Source organism: Leuresthes tenuis, unplaced genomic scaffold (genome assembly GCF_036924035.1).
Source record: "Leuresthes tenuis unplaced genomic scaffold, fLeuTen1.0.hap1 SCAF_1, whole genome shotgun sequence".
NCBI classification, from domain to species: Eukaryota; Metazoa; Chordata; class Actinopteri; order Atheriniformes; family Atherinopsidae; genus Leuresthes; species Leuresthes tenuis.
In genome coordinates, this window is record NW_027325355.1 from 39344029 (window position 1) to 39366504 (window position 22476).

General features: G+C 41.5%; 1 protein-coding gene across 3 annotated transcripts in view; it reads left to right on the forward strand.

Annotated features, from left to right (window-relative positions):
• Nucleotides 1-4292: 4292 nt before the first annotated feature.
• LOC140290082 (uncharacterized) overlaps nt 4293-22476 on the forward strand; it is a 91533-nt gene continuing 73349 nt past the window's right edge. For all 3 annotated transcript variants that reach the window (XM_072379319.1, XM_072379322.1, XM_072379320.1), the window contains exons 1-5: nt 4293-4414; nt 4807-5022; nt 7004-7032; nt 11548-11762; nt 18008-18198. In XM_072379319.1, the coding sequence (XP_072235420.1) occupies nt 4332-4414; nt 4807-5022; nt 7004-7032; nt 11548-11762; nt 18008-18198 (734 nt within the window). In that variant the 5' untranslated portion in view covers nt 4293-4331. The remainder of the gene's footprint in view (nt 4415-4806; nt 5023-7003; nt 7033-11547; nt 11763-18007; nt 18199-22476) is intronic.

Sequence of the window (22476 nt, forward strand, 5' to 3'; positions counted from 1 at the left end):
GGTGTAAAGAACGCCGCCACTGGACTCTAGAGCAGTGGAGACGCTTTCTCAGGAGTGACGGATCACATTTCTCCATCTGGCAATCTGATAGACAAGTCTAACGAAGAACGATACTTGTCTGATTATATTGTGTAAAGTTTTATGGAGGGGGGATTGTGGTGTGGGGTTGTTTTTCAGAAGCTATGCTTGGTCCCTGAGTTCCAGTGAAAGGAACTCTGAATGCTGCAGCACACCAAGAGATTTTGGACAATTTCATGCTCCCAACTTTGTGGAAACAGTCTGGGGATGGCCCAACATGACTGCGTATCAGTGCACAAAGGAAGGTCCATAAAGACACGGATGGGAAAGTTTGGTGAGGAAAACTTGGCCTGCACTGACCTCAACCCGATAGAACACCTTAGGGATGAATTAGAGCGGAGACTGCGAGCCAGGCCCTCTCGTCCAACACCAACAATTCCCATAAACACACTCCTAAACCTTGTGGATTTCTTTACCAGAAGAGTTGAAGCTGTTATAGCTGCAAAGGTGGACCGACATCATATCAAACCCTATGGATTAAGAATGGGATGTCACTTAAATTCATATATGTGTAAAGGCAGATGAGCAAATACTCTTGGCAATATAGTGTAGACACAGGTTGAACTGTAGAACCCGCCTAAATTTGCCTCTTGATCATGCTGGATCTTAAACATTAATTAATGTTAATTTTCAAATGCGATCATCAACAGACCATAGATTATTTAAACGCTCAAATAATTTATTCAGCCTACTAGAATGTAATGAATTACGTATTTGAGTGAATACACATATCTACACTATATTGCTAAACAGCCATCACCTGTTTATCAGTCTGGATCTCGAAGTCCCACAGGATCTTAGTTCTGTTATTCTCCACCACATTTGGAGGTAAATTACACTTTGACTTAAGGACTTCCAACCCATACTCAACACGGATGTTCCTGTACATTATTCTTGCCACTTGGTTATGGCATTCCATGTATGCCTTGCCTGCCTGCATCTCACGTCCTGCTACTATGTGCTGGACTCTTTGCACAACCTGCAGCTGGAGTCCTGTCTGGTGTGATAGACCCTGACCTCGATTGATCTTGTGCTCAGGGCCTACTCTTGATCTGCCCTGATTAGTGCCTCTGCACCAGTCTTTTTGACAGGACTTCTCGATATCGGTCACTTCTTCAATCTGTCAGTGGTACATGCCATGCAGAGAGTTATCTTTCATCACTGTGGGCCATCTCGTTGTATTCCTCAACATTTGTTGTTTTATCCTGGATAGTGGCTCTGATGCTCATTAGCCCCTGGCCTTTCTCCTTCTGCTTAGTGTTCAATCTCATGGTGCTGGACTTGGGGTGAAACCCTACATGTAACGGGTGGTGTATGGACCCAATTGCAGTACAAAGGAGTCAGAAGACAGTGGTAAAAAGTTCAAGACTTTACTGAAACTCTGGCAGACAGACAAACGGTTTAGAAACCGGCAAACAGGAATCAGGAGAGGAGAGGCAAAGTTCTTGGTCAGGGACAGAAGGCTGGGTCGAATTACCAGGAGGCAGACGAAGCACGGAATCAGGGACAGGCGAGGTCGGTACCGCTAAAGCTGGCAGGAGACCGCTGGAAAGACATGCATGGCAAAGAACAATCTGGCAAAGGATGGAGTGTGGAGCTGGTGACTATATGCTGGGCTGATTGCATGTGATGAGAGGCAGCTGTGTGCACAGGTGAGTGGAGTTAACTGATGAGGTGTGTGTGACTGACAGGCTGAGTGGGGCAGAAGCAGGATCAATGGAAAATTACTGATGGTTGGATGACTAAACTGTGACACTACATGCATTTTGAGGAACTTCATTGTCTTGATAACAGTGGATCTTATCTCCTCCTTTGGCCAGGCCATTATACCAGTGGGGTATCTGATCAAGGGCACATGTGTTGATAGCTCTGATTTTGTTTTCCCCATGCAGCTGACTCTTCAGGATCTGCCTTACTTCCTTGTGCCTGACTTCCTTGTGGCTTCCTCATGATTGCCATTTGCATGTGGATCTCAAGGTATTTGTAGCTGTCCTGAATGTCTGCTATGGTGCCCTCTGGTAGTTCAACCCCTTCAGTCATGATAATATTCAGCTGCATTTATATAGTCTGAATGACATCCCCATGTCCTTGCTGTATCTCGTGGCAATGTGTATCAGTGAGTCAATATCTCACTCAGTCTTGGCATGCAGTTTGATTTGGTCCACCTGGAGGAGTGGCTGATGGTTACTCCACTTTGGAATCAGTATCCATGGCCCCTCTTTGTGATGATGTGGCTGTAGGGGTTCAGGCCTATGCCTCGTGTCCTGTTGATGTTGTAGAGTTCCAAGCATTTCAGTATCAATGCATGCAGCATTGAGTTGTAGGCTTTACAGTCTTGAGTGAATGTTCTGACAATCAGTTGGTTTAGCTCCTCGGGTGTTACTTCATTCATGTATGCATGCATAATGCATGCATAATGTTGAGCCAAGCAGAAACCAAGACAATTTTAAATAGATAAAGAGTAACAGAGTCATCTGCCTTTTATTGTGAGAACATCGGGCCCAGGTGTTCTCAATATAAAATGACCGACCACACCTACTGGGCACCTGCAACACAAACACAAAAGATGAAGATAAAGAGCCAGCCCAGCAACCAATATAGGTGAGATCGTCACAATGACAAAATCCATCCATCCATCCATTTTCCATACCTGCTTAATCCATCTAAGGGGCCATCACACATATGACAAAATGTGAATTATTAATCATTCACTACCATCTCCTTGTTAATGTAGACAACATTCCAGTTAAAGGGGAAGTTGGATGCCATGTCTATGAAGAGAAAGAGAAACATGTAACATAGAAACAATGTATGCAATGTATGTATAGAAACAATACAAGCCAAAATCAACAATTGGTATCAAAGAGGACTTGGAAAGTATGCTGTGCCTTATCTATCCAGCATATTTGCTGCACATTTTGGATAAAATGATTAAGACAATTAATAAAGACAACTTCAATTTCATATGGGGAAATCTATCCATACATTTTCTATAGCTGTTTGTTTTAATTTTGTATACCTGTTTTGTGTATATCACTATCATAAGGAAATGTGATCTAGGGAAATCTTCTGAAGAAGGAGGTTTGAATATGACTTGTTATTTTCAACTTTTTAAACACACCGTCGAATTTTCCGAGTTTTCATCAGCTATTTCTCCAGTGCTGGAAACTAGTTTCAAACCTATTTTCTTCCCTGTACAAATGAGAGGTATCTGGTCGCTTTTACAATTATTAGATGATTATGGCAACCTTTTAACATGTGATACTTTAATTGTTAAATAGAACCTTATTTAACATACAGTCAATGAGGCAATCCCTCATTGACTTTAGTTTTGCAGATAAAGAAAACTTTATTATTGGGTTTAAGGACTACTCTTTCTTCAATCTGATTTTCATTACCATGACAGAGAAAATATCTGTTTGGGGAATATACCAATAAATCTCTGGTTAAGTTAAAAACTGACTGCCTCTCTTTTCCAATTCCACTTAAGGTAAAAAGAGTTCACTTTATAACTCTAAAGGACATCTATGACATTTTACACAAAAGGTTATACTATTAAAGGTAATACTGGCCTAAGTGGCTCTAACATTGAGACAGCTGAATCATATACTGATCATATACCTTTTGAAGGTTTTCCAGTATTGGACAAGACAACAGAATCCCACAATTCCAACTTTCCAAATCAGAGTTTAGATGTAGCAATTTGATAATTCTGGCAAAGAAAAATGATTTTACACAAATAGTGCTTCTTTAAAAACAACCCACTTTTCAATTTCTCTCTGAATTAATTAAATCTGGGAAACCTGGAAACGTAATACTTCTGAAAAGCTTAAGGGCCACCACCTTTGTGTATTTGTCGCGTTTATCTATTTGTTTATTTCTATCCATGTGTTAAGCGTCCGCATCTTGCCGTCTGACTTGATGACAGAAGGCAGCAGAAAAGGGTCTGCTCCAGGTGAACTTAAGTCTAACGGGCTACAAGGCGAAAATAATTTAATATAAACTATATTTAAGCTAATTATATTAAATCTTTCTCTCAATAACTACGCTTCATCAAGGGCTACGAAACCAAACCACATGCAAAGTTATCTGAAATAATGTTTTTCTTTCGGTGTTTTTCCTTCTTTCGATATTTTAGTATTGCGTGACCTCCCCCAAATGAGAAGGAAAACCCCACTGACACGTCTAGTGTGCCATACCGTCGAAAGATTTCTTGTTCCTACCCGGACTTTCAACTAGATGCACACTAAAACATGGCTGCTAACATAGAACAAATTTTTCAAGATTTCATATTGAAAAAAATCAAAGAAATTGAAGACCAGAATGGTGATAGACCGTATGTTTTATTTATTTTATATTTGTCATAGTTTTTTGTTTAGGATTTTCACTAGAACCGAGTTGTCCCGTTGAAGCTAACGATTAACGCTCTGTTAGATTTATCATACAAGCTAACTTCAGCGGCATACAGTATTTACCTGTTTAACGTATCATTTCTTAGAGGAATTTGCAGGCTGATATTAAAACACTTGAAAGTATTTTGTCAAGTTGAAAGAGGTTCATATTTGTTTGATTCGGCGATGTGCAGTTGGGTTTTTAAATAAGTTATTATGATTTCAATGGATAGTTTGGTTAAAAAATGTCAAACTCTTCGCTTTGCCTGCTATTAGATGACATCAATGTTGTCAGACTTTTGTTGGAAATGTTATTTTTCTGGCTCGTTTCTAACAGTGATGCGGACGGAGTGGATGGTGTCAGTGAAATGGATGAGGCAGATGACAATAGTCCAGAGAGAGACAAACATGTCAATATTCGATGCAGTGGATCTCAAAAGAGGCAAAAGAAGCACAAAAAACACAAAAGTAAGGGGAAAAGGAGGAACCAGGAGAAGGACAGTAATTATGAGTCTGGACCAGAAATGGAGAGAGAGAAAAAACATCTACCAAGGTAAACATTTGTGGAATACTGGTGACAATTGGTCCTTAAAACTAATACTGCTGCTGAACGTTGATAATGTCACGCATTAGTTGCATTGGTGAGGGAGTGTGTGGGCTTTAAAGTGCCATAGTTCCTCTCACTTTTGGAAGGTAGTAACTGGTTAGTTATTTGTAGAACAAATTTAGATAAATAGTTGTTGGTCAGTCTTCAATCTTCAAATTGAATAAATACAGAGGGTGTTTCATTGTCTGTCAGCTTTAAATTTAGCAGTTTAAGCATTATATATAGTCACGTGAAAATAAAATACATCTACTTTGAATTGTAAGGTGTCACATATTTGGCATTAGAAAAAATAAATCTTTTTTTTTTCTAGGTCAATAATGTCTGGTATACAACCTCAGATGACTCTTTGACATTTGTGTCATGATTTATTTAATAACAACTGAGCCAAAATGAAAAGCTCTGCATGATAACTAAGTACACTCTTACTGTTTTTGTTAGAATTAATATGATTGGTATATAGTTGCAGCTAATCAAAAACTCTATTTTCATACTCTGCAAGTGTTATCACCGCTTTTAATGGTTAAAGATTTATCAGTGTGGGAAAGTTTATGAGGCCATTTCTAAGCTATTTGGATTCTGCTATTTTACAATGAGAAAGATTATTCACAAGTGGAAAACAGTTAAGACAGTTTCTAAACTTCCCAGGGGTGGAAACCCCAGTAAGCTCACTCCGAGATTAGTCTGTGTGGAATTGCAAAAGAACTAGGAGGTACACATCAGACTGTAGACCTCAGTTAGCATTTTGGATTTTAAAGTTCATGACGACACAATGAAGCTGTTTTCACACATGCACTGGAATCCTGAAAAGTTCCAGGGATGCTTTGGAGGAAAGGCGTGTGAGAGCTCAGATGTATGCTACATCCGTTGCAGAGTTCTTGCAGAGAAGCATTTAAGCCCTCCAGTCAAATCTTTGGGGGATCAGTTGGTTAGACAATGTACAAAGGTAGGAGACAATCCTCTGGAGCATTCACTGGCTGTGTACGAGTGTGCAGTCTGGCAAGAGTTACTGCTCCATTCTTCTTTGACCTGTCATGATGCTTCCTCCTTGCTATTATGGAGACATTTAGATACATGTAGTACTGACATCGAGATAACAGAGAGCTTTATCTGCTATTCATGAAGTGTTGTAATGAAAACACATGGAAAAATAACAGGTTTCCAGACTGACTTCTGAAACATGACTCACCTTCTGTGCACTCTAGACAGATATTGTGTTAATGTGTCTTATTTGGAAGGGGTGTCATCACAGCTTAGGTTTGCACACACTGCTTTTGGAATGTTTGTGTTGTGTGTACATTTTCTTAAAAAACAGATAATTGTGTGTCTTGAAGTGTGAAATGTTAGAATTGAAAAAATGTTCCACTATTTTCCACAAAAAAATGACATAACCTAGAAATGACTTAACGTTTAACTGCAGAGATTTTACTCCCATCTGTTGCGGTTCAGCAATTTGCTTGACAAAAAAAACTGCACAACTTCCATACTTTGTAAGTCATAAAGATCAGACTTTGAATATATATCCAATAAATAATTCAAAGTCTGACCTATTTTCCTTTGTCACTGTAGTTTTTAACAGCAAATGGTTTACCCTGTAATGTAGTTTTTTGCCCAAATTGTCAGTAATATGCATGATTTTCGAGAACCAGTCGTGACACTTGAACACAAGTGCAACTCACTTAGCAATAAGTTGTCAGTTATTGAAGCCAGAAAACATTCACTAAATGTGTTTGGGTAAAATCGGTTCAATATTAAGTAGGTTTTTCAAATACATCATAGTTCTTGCTCAGCTCAGCATGGTAAAGCTCAGTTTAAGTGTTTTTTTTAATCTTGTACTTGGTCACTCACAATGGAAAGAAAAATCCTTCCATTTTATTATAAATTCACTCTTTTCAAATTAGACTAACTCATGTTTTATTTCGCCTCATAGAAGTGAAGGGCCAGGAAAAAAGGAGCAAGGTAAGCCTGTTACAATCTGATTTTGAGACTGATGACTGCAAGTTAGTTTTTTAAGCTGAAATGATTATTGACCTGTTTAGCACAGACATGACAGTGATATACACAGAAAGCTGTATATATAGTTGTGTATAGAGCTGTTTTCTTAATGAGATAACCGAATAGTTACATTTATTTGTAGAAAATTTAAAATAAACACAAAAATAGAATATATAGTTTAATATCAGTACTGTATGTTTAGTCATTAAGAGTATATGTGCAGGAGTGATTTAAAAAAAAAAAAATATGTATTTCGTATGAATTTTGTTGGACCAACATGTTCTCTTGAATTTTAAAAGTCAGATTTTGCTTGGAATAATATGAATTAGTTTTTCTTTGTGTCATATTCACATGGTTAATCACAGCGTTAAGTTGTGAGGACTATAAAGCATCAGTTCAACACAATGTTCATTGTGTTGCTGTCTTGTTGGGAGAGTGTGGACTTTTACAGGTTAAAAGATAAATGCTATAAAGCTTCTTCACACCGAGTTAGGTGAATGTGTTTATCAGTGCTCTATGTACAACCACAATTCTTAAAAATGTGGGATTCTTTGTAAAATGTAAATAAAAACGGAATGCATTGCAGTAAACCCATATTTTATTCACCCAAAACATAAATTATTGAATGTGAGACTATCTATTTCGTGAAAAATATTAGCTCATCTTTAATTTGATGGCAGCAGCATGTCTCAACACAGCTGGGACATGGCCATGTTTACCACTGCGTAGCATCCCCTCTACTTTCAGTAAGAGTTTGTAAATCTCTGGGAACTGAGGACACCAGTTGCTGGACCGAGTTGAGAGAAATCTTGTTATATTTTTGTCTGATGTAGGATTCTCCCTGTTCAACAGTCCTGGGGCCTCATGTACAAAGACTTGCGTGGATTTCCTACTGAAACATGGCGTACGCTCAAACCAAAATGCCCTCCAACGTACAAAAATATCCGGATGTATCAATGTGTGCGCATGAATCCAAGCACATTTCTTTTGTACATCCCAATCAACGTGGAACTGAGCGCACATGTCGGAGTACCCGACTCCTCCCTGTCCACGCCCCTACTTGAATATGCAAATCATATTTAAATGAGCCCTGCACCTGCAATTCCTCTCTCTGCACGATCAGAAAATAAAGAAAAAAGAATGAGTAAGATGGGAAAAAAGAATAACTTAACGGAAATCGAGATGGAGGTGCTACTTTCTGAAGTGGAGGCCCGCAAAAATGTGCTCTTTGGCACGCTGTCCTACCATATAAACAGCAAACATAAGAGGAGTGGGTGGGAGAGCGAGGCCTTTAATGCTGAGGAGTTGAACAGAGAGGCGACACAACTATGGGTGACACTGCTCTCCCAAGGGTGGTGGGAGCACATGTGGGAGACTCTGATTACCCCCAAGGTAAATACCTACATTTGTGTAACTCACAACAAACGTGTTCATACAGTAATCTATAGTGCAGAAGTGCGCCGGGGAAAAGGTGAGACTCGTTGAGACATTTTACAAGCACGAGGTTATTAACAATTGCACACAGAGACGATCAGGAGCTTGTTAGAAAGATCTTAAGCTGTTGTTCAACCAGCAAAAAAACAGCAAGTTACAAACTTTAACCACCAACTATGATGCTGTGAAGACGGGATAGAAATTTTCTGCGCACATGCTCAATGCACGTCACGGGGAATAATATTAGGACAATTACACGAATAAAGTTACTCACCAAGAAGCCACCCATCGCGCACAGTGCCAGCTTGTAGTCTGTTCCCAACAATGCTGTTCCTCAGAATGGAGTCGTGCGTTGAACCAGGCCACCTCGCCACAATGTTAGTTAAGTGCATTTGCGCATCACGAATGATCTGTACATTGATGGAATGGAATTGCTTCCTGTTGACATACAAATTCATCATGTGATGGCGCTTTTATAGCAATGTATGTGCAGTCGATAGCTCCGACTACATTAGGAAAACCGGCTGTCGCTGCAAATTGCGCTTTAATGTTGGCCTGTTCAGCTGCATTGTGCAGATAATCCCGTCCCACACGGCTGGCATGGCTCGGCTCAGGGTCGACTGGCACAGTCCCTTTGAAATGCCCCGGTTGCCAGGAACCCCAACGTGGTCATCACCTGTATGGGAACAGGCAGCGCATGGCTCCTCGCTGTGTTGCGCTCCAACGCCGGCCGCAGCTCTGCGCATAGCGCCAAGAGGATTGCCCTCGGGAACCTAAAGCGGCTGATGAGCCACTTGTCCTCATGTTCCAACATAAATACACGCTCTCTCCTTATTGCACCATTTGCTATGTCTTCCAACACCGCTAAAGCAGCCATTGTTTTTAATAGTATGCATTGCACCACTTTGCGCATACTTTTATATTCACTCTAACTGTAATTGCAGACACATGGGTGTGTTAATTGTTTATCAGTGATAATTGTTCATGTGTCTCAAATGTGCACATCGCTCATTCTGAGGACAAATTGTGTTTACATTTATTCATTATAACAGTTTCCCAACATCACCTGTAAGTGTCACCAAAGAAACAACCGCTGTAGAAAAGTGCGTACGACAGCCCTGAAATTGTGTGAGGCACCGCACATTTCCACGGTCATTTCGCTCTTGATACATCTGATCGTTGACGTGAAAAAGTGTGTACGCCACTTTTTTGTGCGTAGGCACCCTTTGTACATGAGGCCCCTGGTCTTTGTTACATTTTTTTAGTTTAATTTTGTACCTAAGTTTTTTTTTCAGTAGAATAACAATCTTGACTTCATGCTGTGTTGCTCTAAGACCTGTTTATACTGTTTATCATAAACGGTGCCTTTCCAGATGTACAAGTAGCCAGTGCAAGTTAACTCAGTGAATGTTAAATAACATTAGGTGAAGAGAAGCCTGCACGTGCTTTCTGGTTCATAGTCGGATATGTTTATGTTGATGTATTTAGCAGACGTTTTTATCCAAAGCGACTTACAAATGAAGATATAACAAGCTATATAAAAAAAAAAATTAACAATAAACTACATAGAAGGAACCCACTAGTCCGACTCTGTCAGAGGTGACAGAGTAGAGATAGGGTGCAGGCATAGAGGGAAGTGCAGAAAGATAAAGTGCAGAGATAGAGGGGGTAGGGAAGTACAAGGTAAGTGCTGGGATAGGAGATGCTCTCTGAAGAGCTGGGTTTTCAGGAGCTTCTTGAAGATAGACAGGGACGCCCCTGTTCTGGTAGCGCTCGGTAGGTCATTCCACCATCGTGGGACGACACATGAACAGAGTTTGGATTGTCTTAGGCGTGGTGTAGGAGCTGCTAGACGACAATCCTGGGACCAACGGAGGGACCCAGTTGTGACATAAGCCTTTGCAAGAGCGTTCAAGTAGATGGGAGCCGTTCCATTAAGCACTTTGTAGCTAACATCAGTGACTTGAATTTGATGCGGGATATGGCCTTTTTTTGTTGATTTAACCTGCATTTGTGGGTAATCTTTGAAATTGAGTTGAAAGACTATGCCTGCCGGATGCGTAATTTCCAATTGTGCACAGAGATATACTATAGTGCCAAAAGTATTCACTCATCTGCCTTTATGCATATGAACTTAAGTGACATCCCATTCTTAATTCATAGGGTTTAATATGACGTCGGCCGCCCTTTGCAGCTATAACAGCTTCAATTCTTCTGGGCAAGCTTTCCACAAGGTTTAGGAGTGTGTTTGGGAATTTGTGAGGTCAGACACTGATGTTGGACAGAAGGCCTGGCTCTCAGTCTGCTCTAATTCATCCCAAAGGTGTTCTATCGGGTTGAGGTCAGGACTCTGTGCAGGCCAGTCAGGTTCTTCCACACCAAACTGGCTCATCCAGTCTTTATGGACCTTGCTTTGTGCTCTGGTGTCAGTCATGTTGGAACAGGAAGGGGTCATCCCCAAACTGTTTCCACAAAGTTGGGAGCATGAAATGGTTCAAAATCTCTTGGTATGCTGAAGCATTCAGAGTTCCTTTCACTGGAACTAAGGGGCATATATATATATACAAACCACTCAAAATAAAACAAACAACAACAAAAGATATATAAATATAATGCCCAAACCCAACCTAAGCACATACTCACACACACTCAACGGAGATAGATATTGGCAAATTTTGAAAAATATACAAAAATTTTGGCTGGGATACCATCTTAATAGCCTTTACTCGGCCAATCATAGATAGGGGCAAAGTCCTCCACTATTCTATACTATGTTTCAGTTTGTCCATACCTTCTAACACGTTCAGTTTGAACAGTAATTAAGGTTCCTTGGGATTTTAAGTCCTAAGTATGTAAAGTAGTCCTGTACAACCTTAACAGAGCAGTTCTGTAAAGCTGTATTCTCTCGAATAAACATGAATTTTAAACAATCCACAAAGATCTCACCGAAATCAACAAATTTATAATGAACAAAGAAAAGGACAATGTTTTTCAGGCTGCTTAAGTATGTTCTGCTCTCACAGAACTGCTGAACTCTTTGTCTAGGTGAGGATTACACCAAGTCCATGTGCCACAAGTATCACTCCACTGGAAAGAGAAAGAAGAAGAAGAAGAAAAAGAAGAAAAAGAAAAAAAGGACAAGTGGAGAAACTACGACAGATTCCGACTCAGAATTTGTGTCAAAGCAAGGGGATATTCATTATGGTCAAAACTTCTCACTAAAACGACAAGAGGAGCTACCTGACATAATCCCCAAACAGGTAACAAAAAAAGTTTAAGTTTTGCAATTGTTGTTGTGTAAAATTCCGTGATGCAGACAATTGACTTTTTTTCTTGGAAAAAAGCCGTCATTGATTTCATCATAGCTTTGAAAACTGACCATGTGAGTGAGTTTTTCAGAGTAGCTTGCTTTAGATCGAAGACATTGCCAGAGAATGTTTCGCGCTGTATTGAACTGGCTTCTGAAAAACATATTCATTCCTTTATACGTCCTTTAGTCCTATCCCCCTTATAGCCTGTTATCATTCCTGACTAAACACCCCTCACCTTTTTGTGTTGAAGTTTGTTTTCCTGCGTGTTCTGTACACCTCCATGCTTTCTTATCTTTTTTTACACACAGTAATTCATCCCAAATGTAATTCATCCTACTTCATTTTTAGTTGCTTTTTCAGGGTAATATAAATTCTACTATTTGCTGATTCCACAGTGGAACAAATCTAGCCTGTTGCAAGAAGACTTTGTGTGTCGTATGATAGCACTTTGAAGTTTTAAGTACCGTGTCACTAAACTTAGAATTTTTAATGATACATATACCAGACTGGTTTTTCTCATTACTGCAATAGATTTTATTTAAACCTGTTTCAATAGAAAAAAAATAGATTTTTGAGAGGACTGGCATTGTTTGTTCGCCGCTTCTCTGTCTGGAAATCTAAATCTGCTGGTTCTATAGCTTTCACGATCTGTTTTGGTCACATTTTTCTATCTCCTGATTGCATTTTTGATAGAGAGAAACGCTACCGGTCTCACTTGTACGGTATCCACCAGCCTGCTACACTTGCTACTGTAGCAGACTGTAGCATCTCCTGCTAGCTCCTGTTAGCCTCAGGACTCCCAGGACTTACTCTGCGCAGCTTTGTCGCCCGCCACCGGGGTGGCCATTTCTGCGGTCTCTCCCTGCAATTTCCCCTACCAGCTTGAGTCCATCTGCCCGTCCTCCCAGGATCTTTCCATCTCAGTGTGGTTGGTTCTGTTGGGCTTTGGCTGGTTTCCTCCACTGGCCACCACCACATCCACATCGAGCTGACATCCCTGTCTCTTCACCAGGACTCCCGGGCGAGCAGGCCGATGGCCCCTCTCCTCATCATTGGACTACTGTTTGCCTGCTGTGGATTATCCCGTGGATACTCCTGGGGTACATGTCACCTCTCATTCCACAGACATTCGGCTCCTGGTCACAAACTAGCACTAGCTCCGTGCTAGCGCTCCACACCTAGATCATGCCACCGCTGTACTCCACCCCCGACCGCCACTCACTCAACAACCATCTGCACCAAGGCTCTGACTCTGACAGAGAACTCCTGATTCTATCTCATGCATCTGGTCCTGCTCACGCACCACAACTTCCTCATGTCGTCACAACAAACGACATGTGCATCTATCAAATCTCCGCCCCCTTCCTCAGTCATCACAACCTATCGAGAAGCAATGTCACTTGACACTGGCTTTGCTCAACACCCGCTCACTCAACAAAAAAAGTCTAATTCTAAATGAATTCATAACTGACAATAACCTGGATTTCCTTTTTATTACTGAAACCTCGCAAAAACTTCTGGACTACTTTTTCTCTCAATCAGACCACACTCACAGGATTCACTTATATGGACAAGCCCCGACCTCAGGGGCGGGAGGGGGTGTAGCAGCATTTTACAGAAAAGACATTAAAACAGCCACCCGCTCCATCCCTGTTGATCTCTCCTTTGAACATCTCACTTTCAAACTCTGTGGTCTCACTCCTTTGGTCACTGCCATCATCTACTGCCCTCCCAAACCAAACCCTCCTTTCTCTCTGACTTTTCTGACTTCCTCACCCAGTTATCTGCCATCTCACCTTCCGTTCTTCTTCTGGGAGATTTCAACATTCACATCGACACTGACTGCAAATCTGCCACTGAAATCCTGGAACTGCTACACTGCTTCAACTTCACTCAACATGTCAACTTTCCCACCCACTGCTGTGGTCACATCCTGGATCTGATCTGCTCCACTGGTCTCACCATACATCACCTTTCCAGCTTCAACCTCATCATCTCTGACCACCTGGCCATCATCATGGACATTGACATCCCCATTCCCACCGCTAAGGATAAACGGACAATGTCTTTCAGAAACCTCAAAACCATCTCCCCTTCAGCTCTTTCTGACTGTCTTGGAAATAAAATATCTGCCTCCTCCCTCTGTTAACTGGCAATCCCTCTGACCTCAACAAATTCTACAACGAAACACTCTCGTCCTGTCTCAATCAGCTGGCTCCCATCAAAATTAAAACTGCCTCATTCACCCACTCTTCCCCCTGGTACACTCCTGAACTCCACAAAATGTAATCACGAAAACGACAGCTTGCAAGACTTTACCAGAAAACTGGTTTAACTGTCCACCTAAAAGCCTATACAGATTACCTTCAGCAGTACAAGAATGCCCTCAATACTGCCCGGACCACCTCCTACTCTCACCTCATACACTCTGGCTCCACCAACCCCAAGGCTCTGTTTTCTACAGTAAATAAACTCCTCAAGCCCAGCAACAATACCTCCAACTCATTTACCACTGACAAATGCAACTCCTTTATCTCATTCTTCTAAACAAAAATCCACAGCATCTATAACAACTTGTCCTCCTCTCCTGCCCCCACGGCCTGCACTTCCACTTCCTCATCTGCTCCTCCCCCCTCACCTCTCAGCCTCGGTCTCAGTTCTTCCCGTGTCACCAGGGGACCTGCCCAAAATCATGACAGGTATGAAAACCTCCACGTGTCCTGGATCCCATCCCATCTCACCTCATTAAGGACTCTTTACCGGCCATCTCCACTCTCATCACAGAAATCATCAAGTCCTCCCTCAGGTCTGGCTCAGTCCCCCATTTACTCAAACTGGCTGCTGTCACCCCCATCCTCAAAAAACCTGGACTCAACCCTGACATCATGTTGAACCTTCGGCCCATCTCCAATCTCCCCTTTCTGTCCAAAATACTGGAGCGTACTTTTGCCACACGTCTCAAAGCCCACCTCTGCTCCAATGACCTGTTCAAACCATTTCAATCCGGGTTCCGTTTCCAACACAGCACTGGACCAGCCCTCCTGAAAGTCACCAATGACATCCTCCTCCACCTCAACATCCTCAGCCTCAGCCTTCTTTCATCTCAAGAACATTGCCCGACTCTACCTATCACTCTCCTTCTCTGCTGCTGAAACCCTCATTCACGCCTTCATCACTTCCAGAATTGACTACTGCAACAGCATCCTCGACGGAACACCATCCAAAACTTTAAATAAACTACAGTACATTCAAAACTCAGCTGTGCATCTGCTCACCCACACCTGCACCCGTGATCACATCACTCCTGTCCTCCAGAACCTCCACTGACTCCCAGTTCCACAGCGTATTCAGTTCAAAATCCTCCTCCTTACACACAAAGCCCTCCATAACCAGGCCCCATCCTACCTCACCGACTTGCTCCATCACCACAATCCATCCCGCAGCCTCCGTTCATCTGATGTTAACCTCCTTACTCCACCATTCAGAACCAAGATCTCAAGATCTGAACTGAGATCTCAACTGAGATTCTCTAGTGGAGGATTCTCAGTTGTTCCTAGAACACGACATAAAACCAGAAGTGACAGAACTTTCTGTGCATGTTTTTTTTTTTAAGCTAGTAAGACTTGATGTTCTTGAAAGGGGTGCCAATAAAATTTTGAATATCACCTCTTTTGTGTGCACGTGTGTGAGACCCATGCAGGCTTGGTAGTGAGGAGGGGGTTGCAGCTGTTATGTGGATAACAGAAGGACTTCGAGGTAAAGGGGTTGTAAACCGGCATACAGTGCTTTGCAAAAGTATTCACCCTCTTTGCCATTTTTCATGTTTTGTTGCCTCACAACCTGGAATTTAAATGGATTGTTTGAGAGTTTGCACCATTTCATTTACAAAACATATTTGTCGTTTGGTTATTGTGAACCAGGTCTGGAACTTGACGAGGCCAATCCAACACATTTAAACGTTTCCCCTTAAACCACTCGAGTGTTGCTTTAGCAGTATGCTTCGGGTCATTGTCCTGCGAAGGTGAACCACTGTCCCAGTCTCAAATCACAGGCAGACTGACACTGGTTTTGCTCTAGAATATCCCTGTATTTCGCACCATCCATCTTTCCCTCAACTCAGACCAGTTTCCCAGTCCCTGCTGCTGAAAAGCCTCCCCACAGCTGATGCTGCCACCACCATGTTTCACTGTGTGGATGGTGTTCTTGGGGTGATGGGATGTGTTAAAAGCAAAATTTTGGTCTCATCTGACCAGAGCACCTTTCTCTATACCATTGGAGAGTTGCCCTCGTGCCTTTTGGCAAACGCAAAACGTGCCTTCTTCTTTTTTTTTTTTTTGGCCACTCTTCCATAAAGTCCAGCTTTAATGGGTAGACGGCTTATTGTGGTCCTATGTGCGAGGTTATTGATTACTGATGCAGATTTTCAGCATTGTGACACATATCGGCATCTGCCTTTTTTGTAATCCGACAGCCGATAAGAGGTCAGTTTCAAAACGGGTTATTTTGGCTCTGATGCAGCCGCACCTCTCTGTCTGTCGTCTCTACTCTGTCTCCAGCATTGTCCCACCCACAGCACCATCTGATTGGTTACACACAGAGCCAGGTAACAGCCAATCAGCAGTGAGCGCTCTGCACACACACTGCTCACACAAACAGCAGAGAGGAGAAACACTTATGATGAGAGGAGAAGCTACGGAGAGTATATAAGTGTTTGGAATTTTGACGTCAATATTTTCACTTTTACTGCAAATGAATATCAGCTCCAAATTTTGGTCATTGGCCTCCTTGACTACTAATAGTCGGTAGCGGTATCAGCCCTGAAAAAAAGATATCGTCTACCTCTACTATGTACAGATAAAGCAGTCTCTGCAGTGGAACTCTGCAACTCCTTCAGGGTTACCTTTGGTCTCTGTGCTGCCTCTCTGATTAATGCCCTTTTAGCTGGTCTCATAGTTTTGGTGGGCGGCCCTCTCTTGGCAGGTTTGTTGTGGTACCATGTTCTTTCCATTTGAAGATGATGGATCTGATGGCGCTATGGGGGATCATCAAAGATTTGGATATTTTTTTATGACCCAACCCTGACTTGTACTTCTCAACAACTGGTTTGGAGAGCTCCTTGATCTTGATAGTGGGAGGCAACTTGTTTGGTGGTGTTGCAGCCTCTGGGGGCTTTCAGAAAAGGTGTGTTTATACTGACAGATCACGTGACACTTAGACTGCATACAGGTGGACTTAATTTCTCTAATTATGTGACTTTTGAAGGTAATTGGTTGCACCAGAACTTTTTAGGGGCTTTTTTTTAGGAGCAACAGGGGTGGACACATGTATGCACATGCCAGTTTTCAGTTTTTAATTATTTATATATTTTTTTCTCATTTAATTTCACTAACTTAGACTGTTTTGTGCAGATCACATAAAATAAATTACAGGTTGGAATATAACAAAATAGATAAAAAAGCCAAGGGGGGTGAATATTTTTGCAAGGCACTGTAGACAGACCATGACCTTTTTACAATAATTTTACTTTGTAATCTCTGAGTCAGTGTGCAGCAACTTGCTTACTTGCTGTTCAGTAAATAATTAGCGTTAATAAGCACTATGTGTTAAGATCATCATACCTCTCAAGAACATTAAGTTTATAATGAAACTGTTATTACTCAAACTGCACACTGTCTTTCTCAGTTTGGATACCAATTGGTCCTGAAATGGCCATTGTAGTTTGAAAAAGTCAGGGAAAGGATATATGTGCAAATTTAGTTTGGAGAGTTTTAGACGATGTCTTTTATAAGATATCTCAGATCCAATTATAAGTCACACAAGCTCTTTTTCCCTGTCAGCGTGTGGCTTCACAGATAAATGTATTTAATTTCCTCAGCTTTTATTACAGTTCAATGCGCGGCATGAATTTAGAATTACAAATACAAATTCTTTGTTATTCGTGTCTTTGTGCAAACTGCATGTTGATCTTGATGTGTAGCTTAACTGTTTTCTATGTGTGAAAAAGCAGTCCAATACCATCTTTAAAAGCAGCCAGGTCAAGTCACTGACCAGTAATCTGTTTTCGTTTGCAATTGCTGTCAGAGACTACCTGCTTTCACAGATCACTATCCATTTTAGCTGCTCTACAACAATACTTTCTGTACTTATGAAAGCGTGAGGACAAAATTAAACTTTTTAAAATTTCTTTCTTACAGGAGTGCCCCAATAAAAGAAAAGGAATTGAGGAAAAACATGGGATGAAGAGTTTTTATTCACCGTCACATTCCTTTTCTCAGTCCCATTCCTACTCATTGAAAAGGAAATCTCGCTCTAGGTCCAGACACCACTGTCAAAGATCAAGGACTCCCTCCCAATCCACTTCACAGTACCACAGGACCTGCTCCAGGTAGGCATACAAACTTTCTTGTGAGAAATATAAAACATTGAGAGATTTGGTCTGTACGTCTAAAGCTTGCATGGTTTCCAGTTTCTTGTTGATGTTCTCACTAATTTCCTTTAAAATGTAAAAACGCTGAAGTATAACACTAAATTCTCTGGTAATGACCTCATTCTAGGATTTGCTAGTCTGCAGCAAGTTGCAGACGCTCATCATATTGAGTAAATTTAGTATATTTTTCCTGAAAAACATGGGCTTGTGGGGCTCATGAGGAAACAGTAAGAATTCAATATGCAGTGTTATATGTTTTACTGAGGCATGGCTTCAGGAGCATATAACTGACTGCAGCACATCTCTGAAAAGCTTTCAGAGAATATTGGAAGACAGAGACATTAATTAGGAGTGCCAAAAGCAAAGGTGAAGGTATTGCAGTATCCTTTTAACAACAGAAGGTGTAATCCTGGACATGTCACTGTAAAGGAGAGTGTCTGAGCCCCCTCAGCTAACATTGAACTGTTAGCTGAGAGTTGACATTCATATTATTTATGAAAAGAGTTCACCTTTATTCAAGTTACTCTAGTAGCGGTGTATATTTCATCAACTTGGTTGTTACCAACTTAGTTGACAAATTCATCCCTTGAGATTTCAACCATATTTCCATCTCTACTACACTCCCATCCTTTCAACAGTTTTCCAACTCCTCAACCAGATTTCCATCCATCCATCCATCCATTTTCTGTACCCGCTTAATCAAATTTAGGGTCACGAGGAGGGGCTGGAGCCTATCCCAGCTGTCATTGGGCGAGAGGCAGGGTACACCCTGTACAGGTCGCCAGTCCATCATCGGGCCACACGGAGACAAACGAGACACACGCTCACTCCTAGGGACAATTTAGAGACGCCAATTAACCTAACATGCACGTTTTTCGACTGTGGGAAGAAGCTGTAGTGCCCGGAGAGAACCAATACACGGGGAGAACATGCAAACTCCACACAGATTTATTCTATGCAAATGTAATAAATTCATACAGCTCCTCTGCCCATCTGCCATAAGGAAAATCAGACCATAATCTTGTTCTCCTCACCTCTGCTTACACATCTATTGTTCAGTGGCAATCTGTGGCTGTACGGACTTTGGCGAAATGGTCTTAGGAAGCTGAACAAATTCTGAAGGGTTGCTTTGGGACTACAGACTTATCCCCAGAAATGAAAAAGAAAGGTTTCAGGGAAAAAGCCTTAGTATTATTGAGGACTGCTCGAAAACAAAATCACACAAAAAACGATGCGAACTTAAGGAAGTGTACAGAAAAAATAAGAAAGCAAGATTTAGCAGAACAACATGAGTGATACGTAGCCAGAGACGAACAAGATCACAGACTTAAAGGTGAGGGGAAATCCGAGTGATGGAAGCCTTTACAGTGGCCATAAGGTGTAAACATGATTTTCTAAAAGTTCAACTGCCCCATGCCACATAAACCTCTCACCATCCTTGGACTCACAGCCTCCACAGTGTCACCCTGCACCTAAGTCATGGATCTTAACACAGCCTCGTCAACATTTCCCACCACATCAGAACACTGTAAATTCCTTTTCTGCAGTCTGGAGAGACTGAACTGAAACAAGCTGGAGGTCCAGGTAGGGTTAGGCCCATGGTCCTGAAGGCCTGCACTAACAGCCATATTGGTTTCTTCAGCACCGAATCTCATCCTTCTGCCCTCAATGATGACCAGATGCCCTAAAATCCCAGATTTTGTGAGACTGAAGAGTTTTGTGTCTGAGAAAGGGGTCAGTTGCACAGGAGCACCACAAAGGACTGAACTCTCTTCGTTTCTTCTCACTCTCTTGGAATCCTGTTCTCTATAGAATTACTCAGATGGCTCTGCAGGTGTGATGGACAAGAGGCAGAGTACAGGGAACTGATCAATCACTTTGTGGCATGGTGTGAGAACAATTGCCTCATCTTAAACTTAAACAAGACAGTGATGATTGTGGATTTCACGAGGACCAGGAAAAAGCCTAACACTACTTATGTCAGGGGAAAAGAGATAACTGGGAGCATACCTGAACAAGATACGAGACTGGAAAGACAACACTGAGACGGTCTTCATGAAGGGACTGAGCAGACTGTAGTTCTTGAAGAAGCTTTGGTCCTTCAATGTTCGCACCAAGTAATGTATTTCTTTTCTCAGACTGTAGTGGCGAGTACAATCTGCTTTGGAGCCATCAGTTAGGGCAACAGCATAAGAGTCCACTTTGTCATGACCTGGCTCAAAAACTATGATGAAAAAGAGAGATGCAAGTTATTATCTGAAGAAAATATACAACGCAAAGTGAACTAAGAAAACTATGAGGTGAAGCAATCAGCAATTGCAGTTCAAATCGGCTCTGTTGCATGGAAAAATGAAAGAAAGGCGTGGGAGAGCAAATGTCAATGATTTAAATAAAGTAATACAGGCGGTTCTAAAATGCAGAACGAAGAAGCGCGGTACGCGTCAACTCCGGGACACGATGAGGAGCGCCCCGGGGAAAACAAACATGGCTGACTGCAGCTATCCGCCTCGCCGTGAGATCCAAACATCTCTTTCTAATTTAAAAGCAGACGCGTGGAAACATTTCGGCTTCCAAAACGTCGGCGGTGGAAGCGAACTGGACAAGAGCAACGTTTTTAAGGTGTAATGCCGGGAAATATGATCCTCCATTAATATGTATTTTATTTTGAAAATAAACCTGATGTTTTTTGTTTCTATGCGCAACTTCCTATCCCGCACAATCTGCTCTGTGCTGCTGCGTCCGGGAAAAATAGAAACTCTGCATCTGCTGCAGAGGCTCCGGAGCGCTGCAGCTGTGACGGAGCTGGTGGAAGCAGTCATTGATTAGAACTGAAACATATCGGCTCCGCTGCTGTTAGGGTCAAGTAACTGAAGACAGTTACTTGATACCAGATACCTGTTACCTTTGGTTCTGTACAACAAAGTTGTAACTTTCCAGTTTGTATGCAAATTTCCATTAGTTTGTTAGAATATAATGGAAATGAATTCAGCTCTGTTGTTCAATTCACTGTTTTTCAAAAGTTATGAATGCTTACTGAGACAAAAAGAAATGTTGTGAAAAAATGCCTCAATATACATTAATTAAAGATCCATCAATAATTGTTTTATAATCGAATCGTGAGGTGCCCAAAGATTCCCACCCCTAGTGTCTCAATCACTCCCAGGTCTGCTTCCAGCTGCTGCAGTGTAGTAATTGAATGAATAGATGTTACACCTTTAGCAGACCATTAGCAGACCCCTTCTTGTGGAATCCCAACAACAAAAATAATTTTTACAAATAAAAAAAGTGAAGAAAAAAACCCTATATTACACACATCACACCCAAGCGGTTACCAAACTGACAAAGCTGCAGTTCAAATGTCCAACATCTCTTTAAACAATTACCATCTCGACAACCGTTGCACCTAGAAATCTTTTAAGAGATGGGAGAGAGGGAAGGAGAAAACAAGGGTCGGACACAAAAGTTTTACGTCATGTTCAAGTTAGTGACCCCAAGAAAACCTGTCCGCCTCCAGGTCTTTTACATAATGGACGTCTGATAAGAAGAAAGCTCTGCTGGCGAACTAACATCCACAACAGCAAGAGCTTACCTTCTTCAATCTATTCAGGTTTACAGTGCTCACTTTCTAATTTGACTTCGTCACCTGACATGTTCTCTCCCCAGCCAGTTCCTTCTCTGCCTTCATTTTAAATGTATTATGGCCAAGTTGCAGCAAAAGCCTGTTCAAATGATGAAATGTAGTTCAAATAGCCTGTTGTTTGTGAAGGAGGAAACAGGGCACCACAATTGAGAGCTTTTCAAATAAAATCTTATTTTCAAATAAACTTGCTTTAAAAATAGCCTTTAAGTTTTATTTAAAATGTTTATCTCCAATGTCAATTTATAATATTTTGCTATCCTCAGCTGCTGCTTTTTTGTTCAAGCATCCAAAATGATATCCGATGGAGAAGCAACAAACTCCTTTTCACTTGCCTTAGTTACTATGTGTGCAAAAAACAGTGTGATGTAAAGTCATGGCTCAGGTGTAAGCAGTTGGAAAGGTGTGGGTGTCTGTGTATGGATGTGTGAACAGTGTAGTGATGGCAAAATCAAACAAAGAGGCGTGGAGGAGAAGAGCTTCATTGACTGTGGACAGGCAGTGTTTTATAGGAGGAAGGTCCGCTTCTGACTGCTGCAGCATAGTAATAGAATGAATAGATGTTAAATAGTTAGCAGACCACCACAGTCAGTGAATCA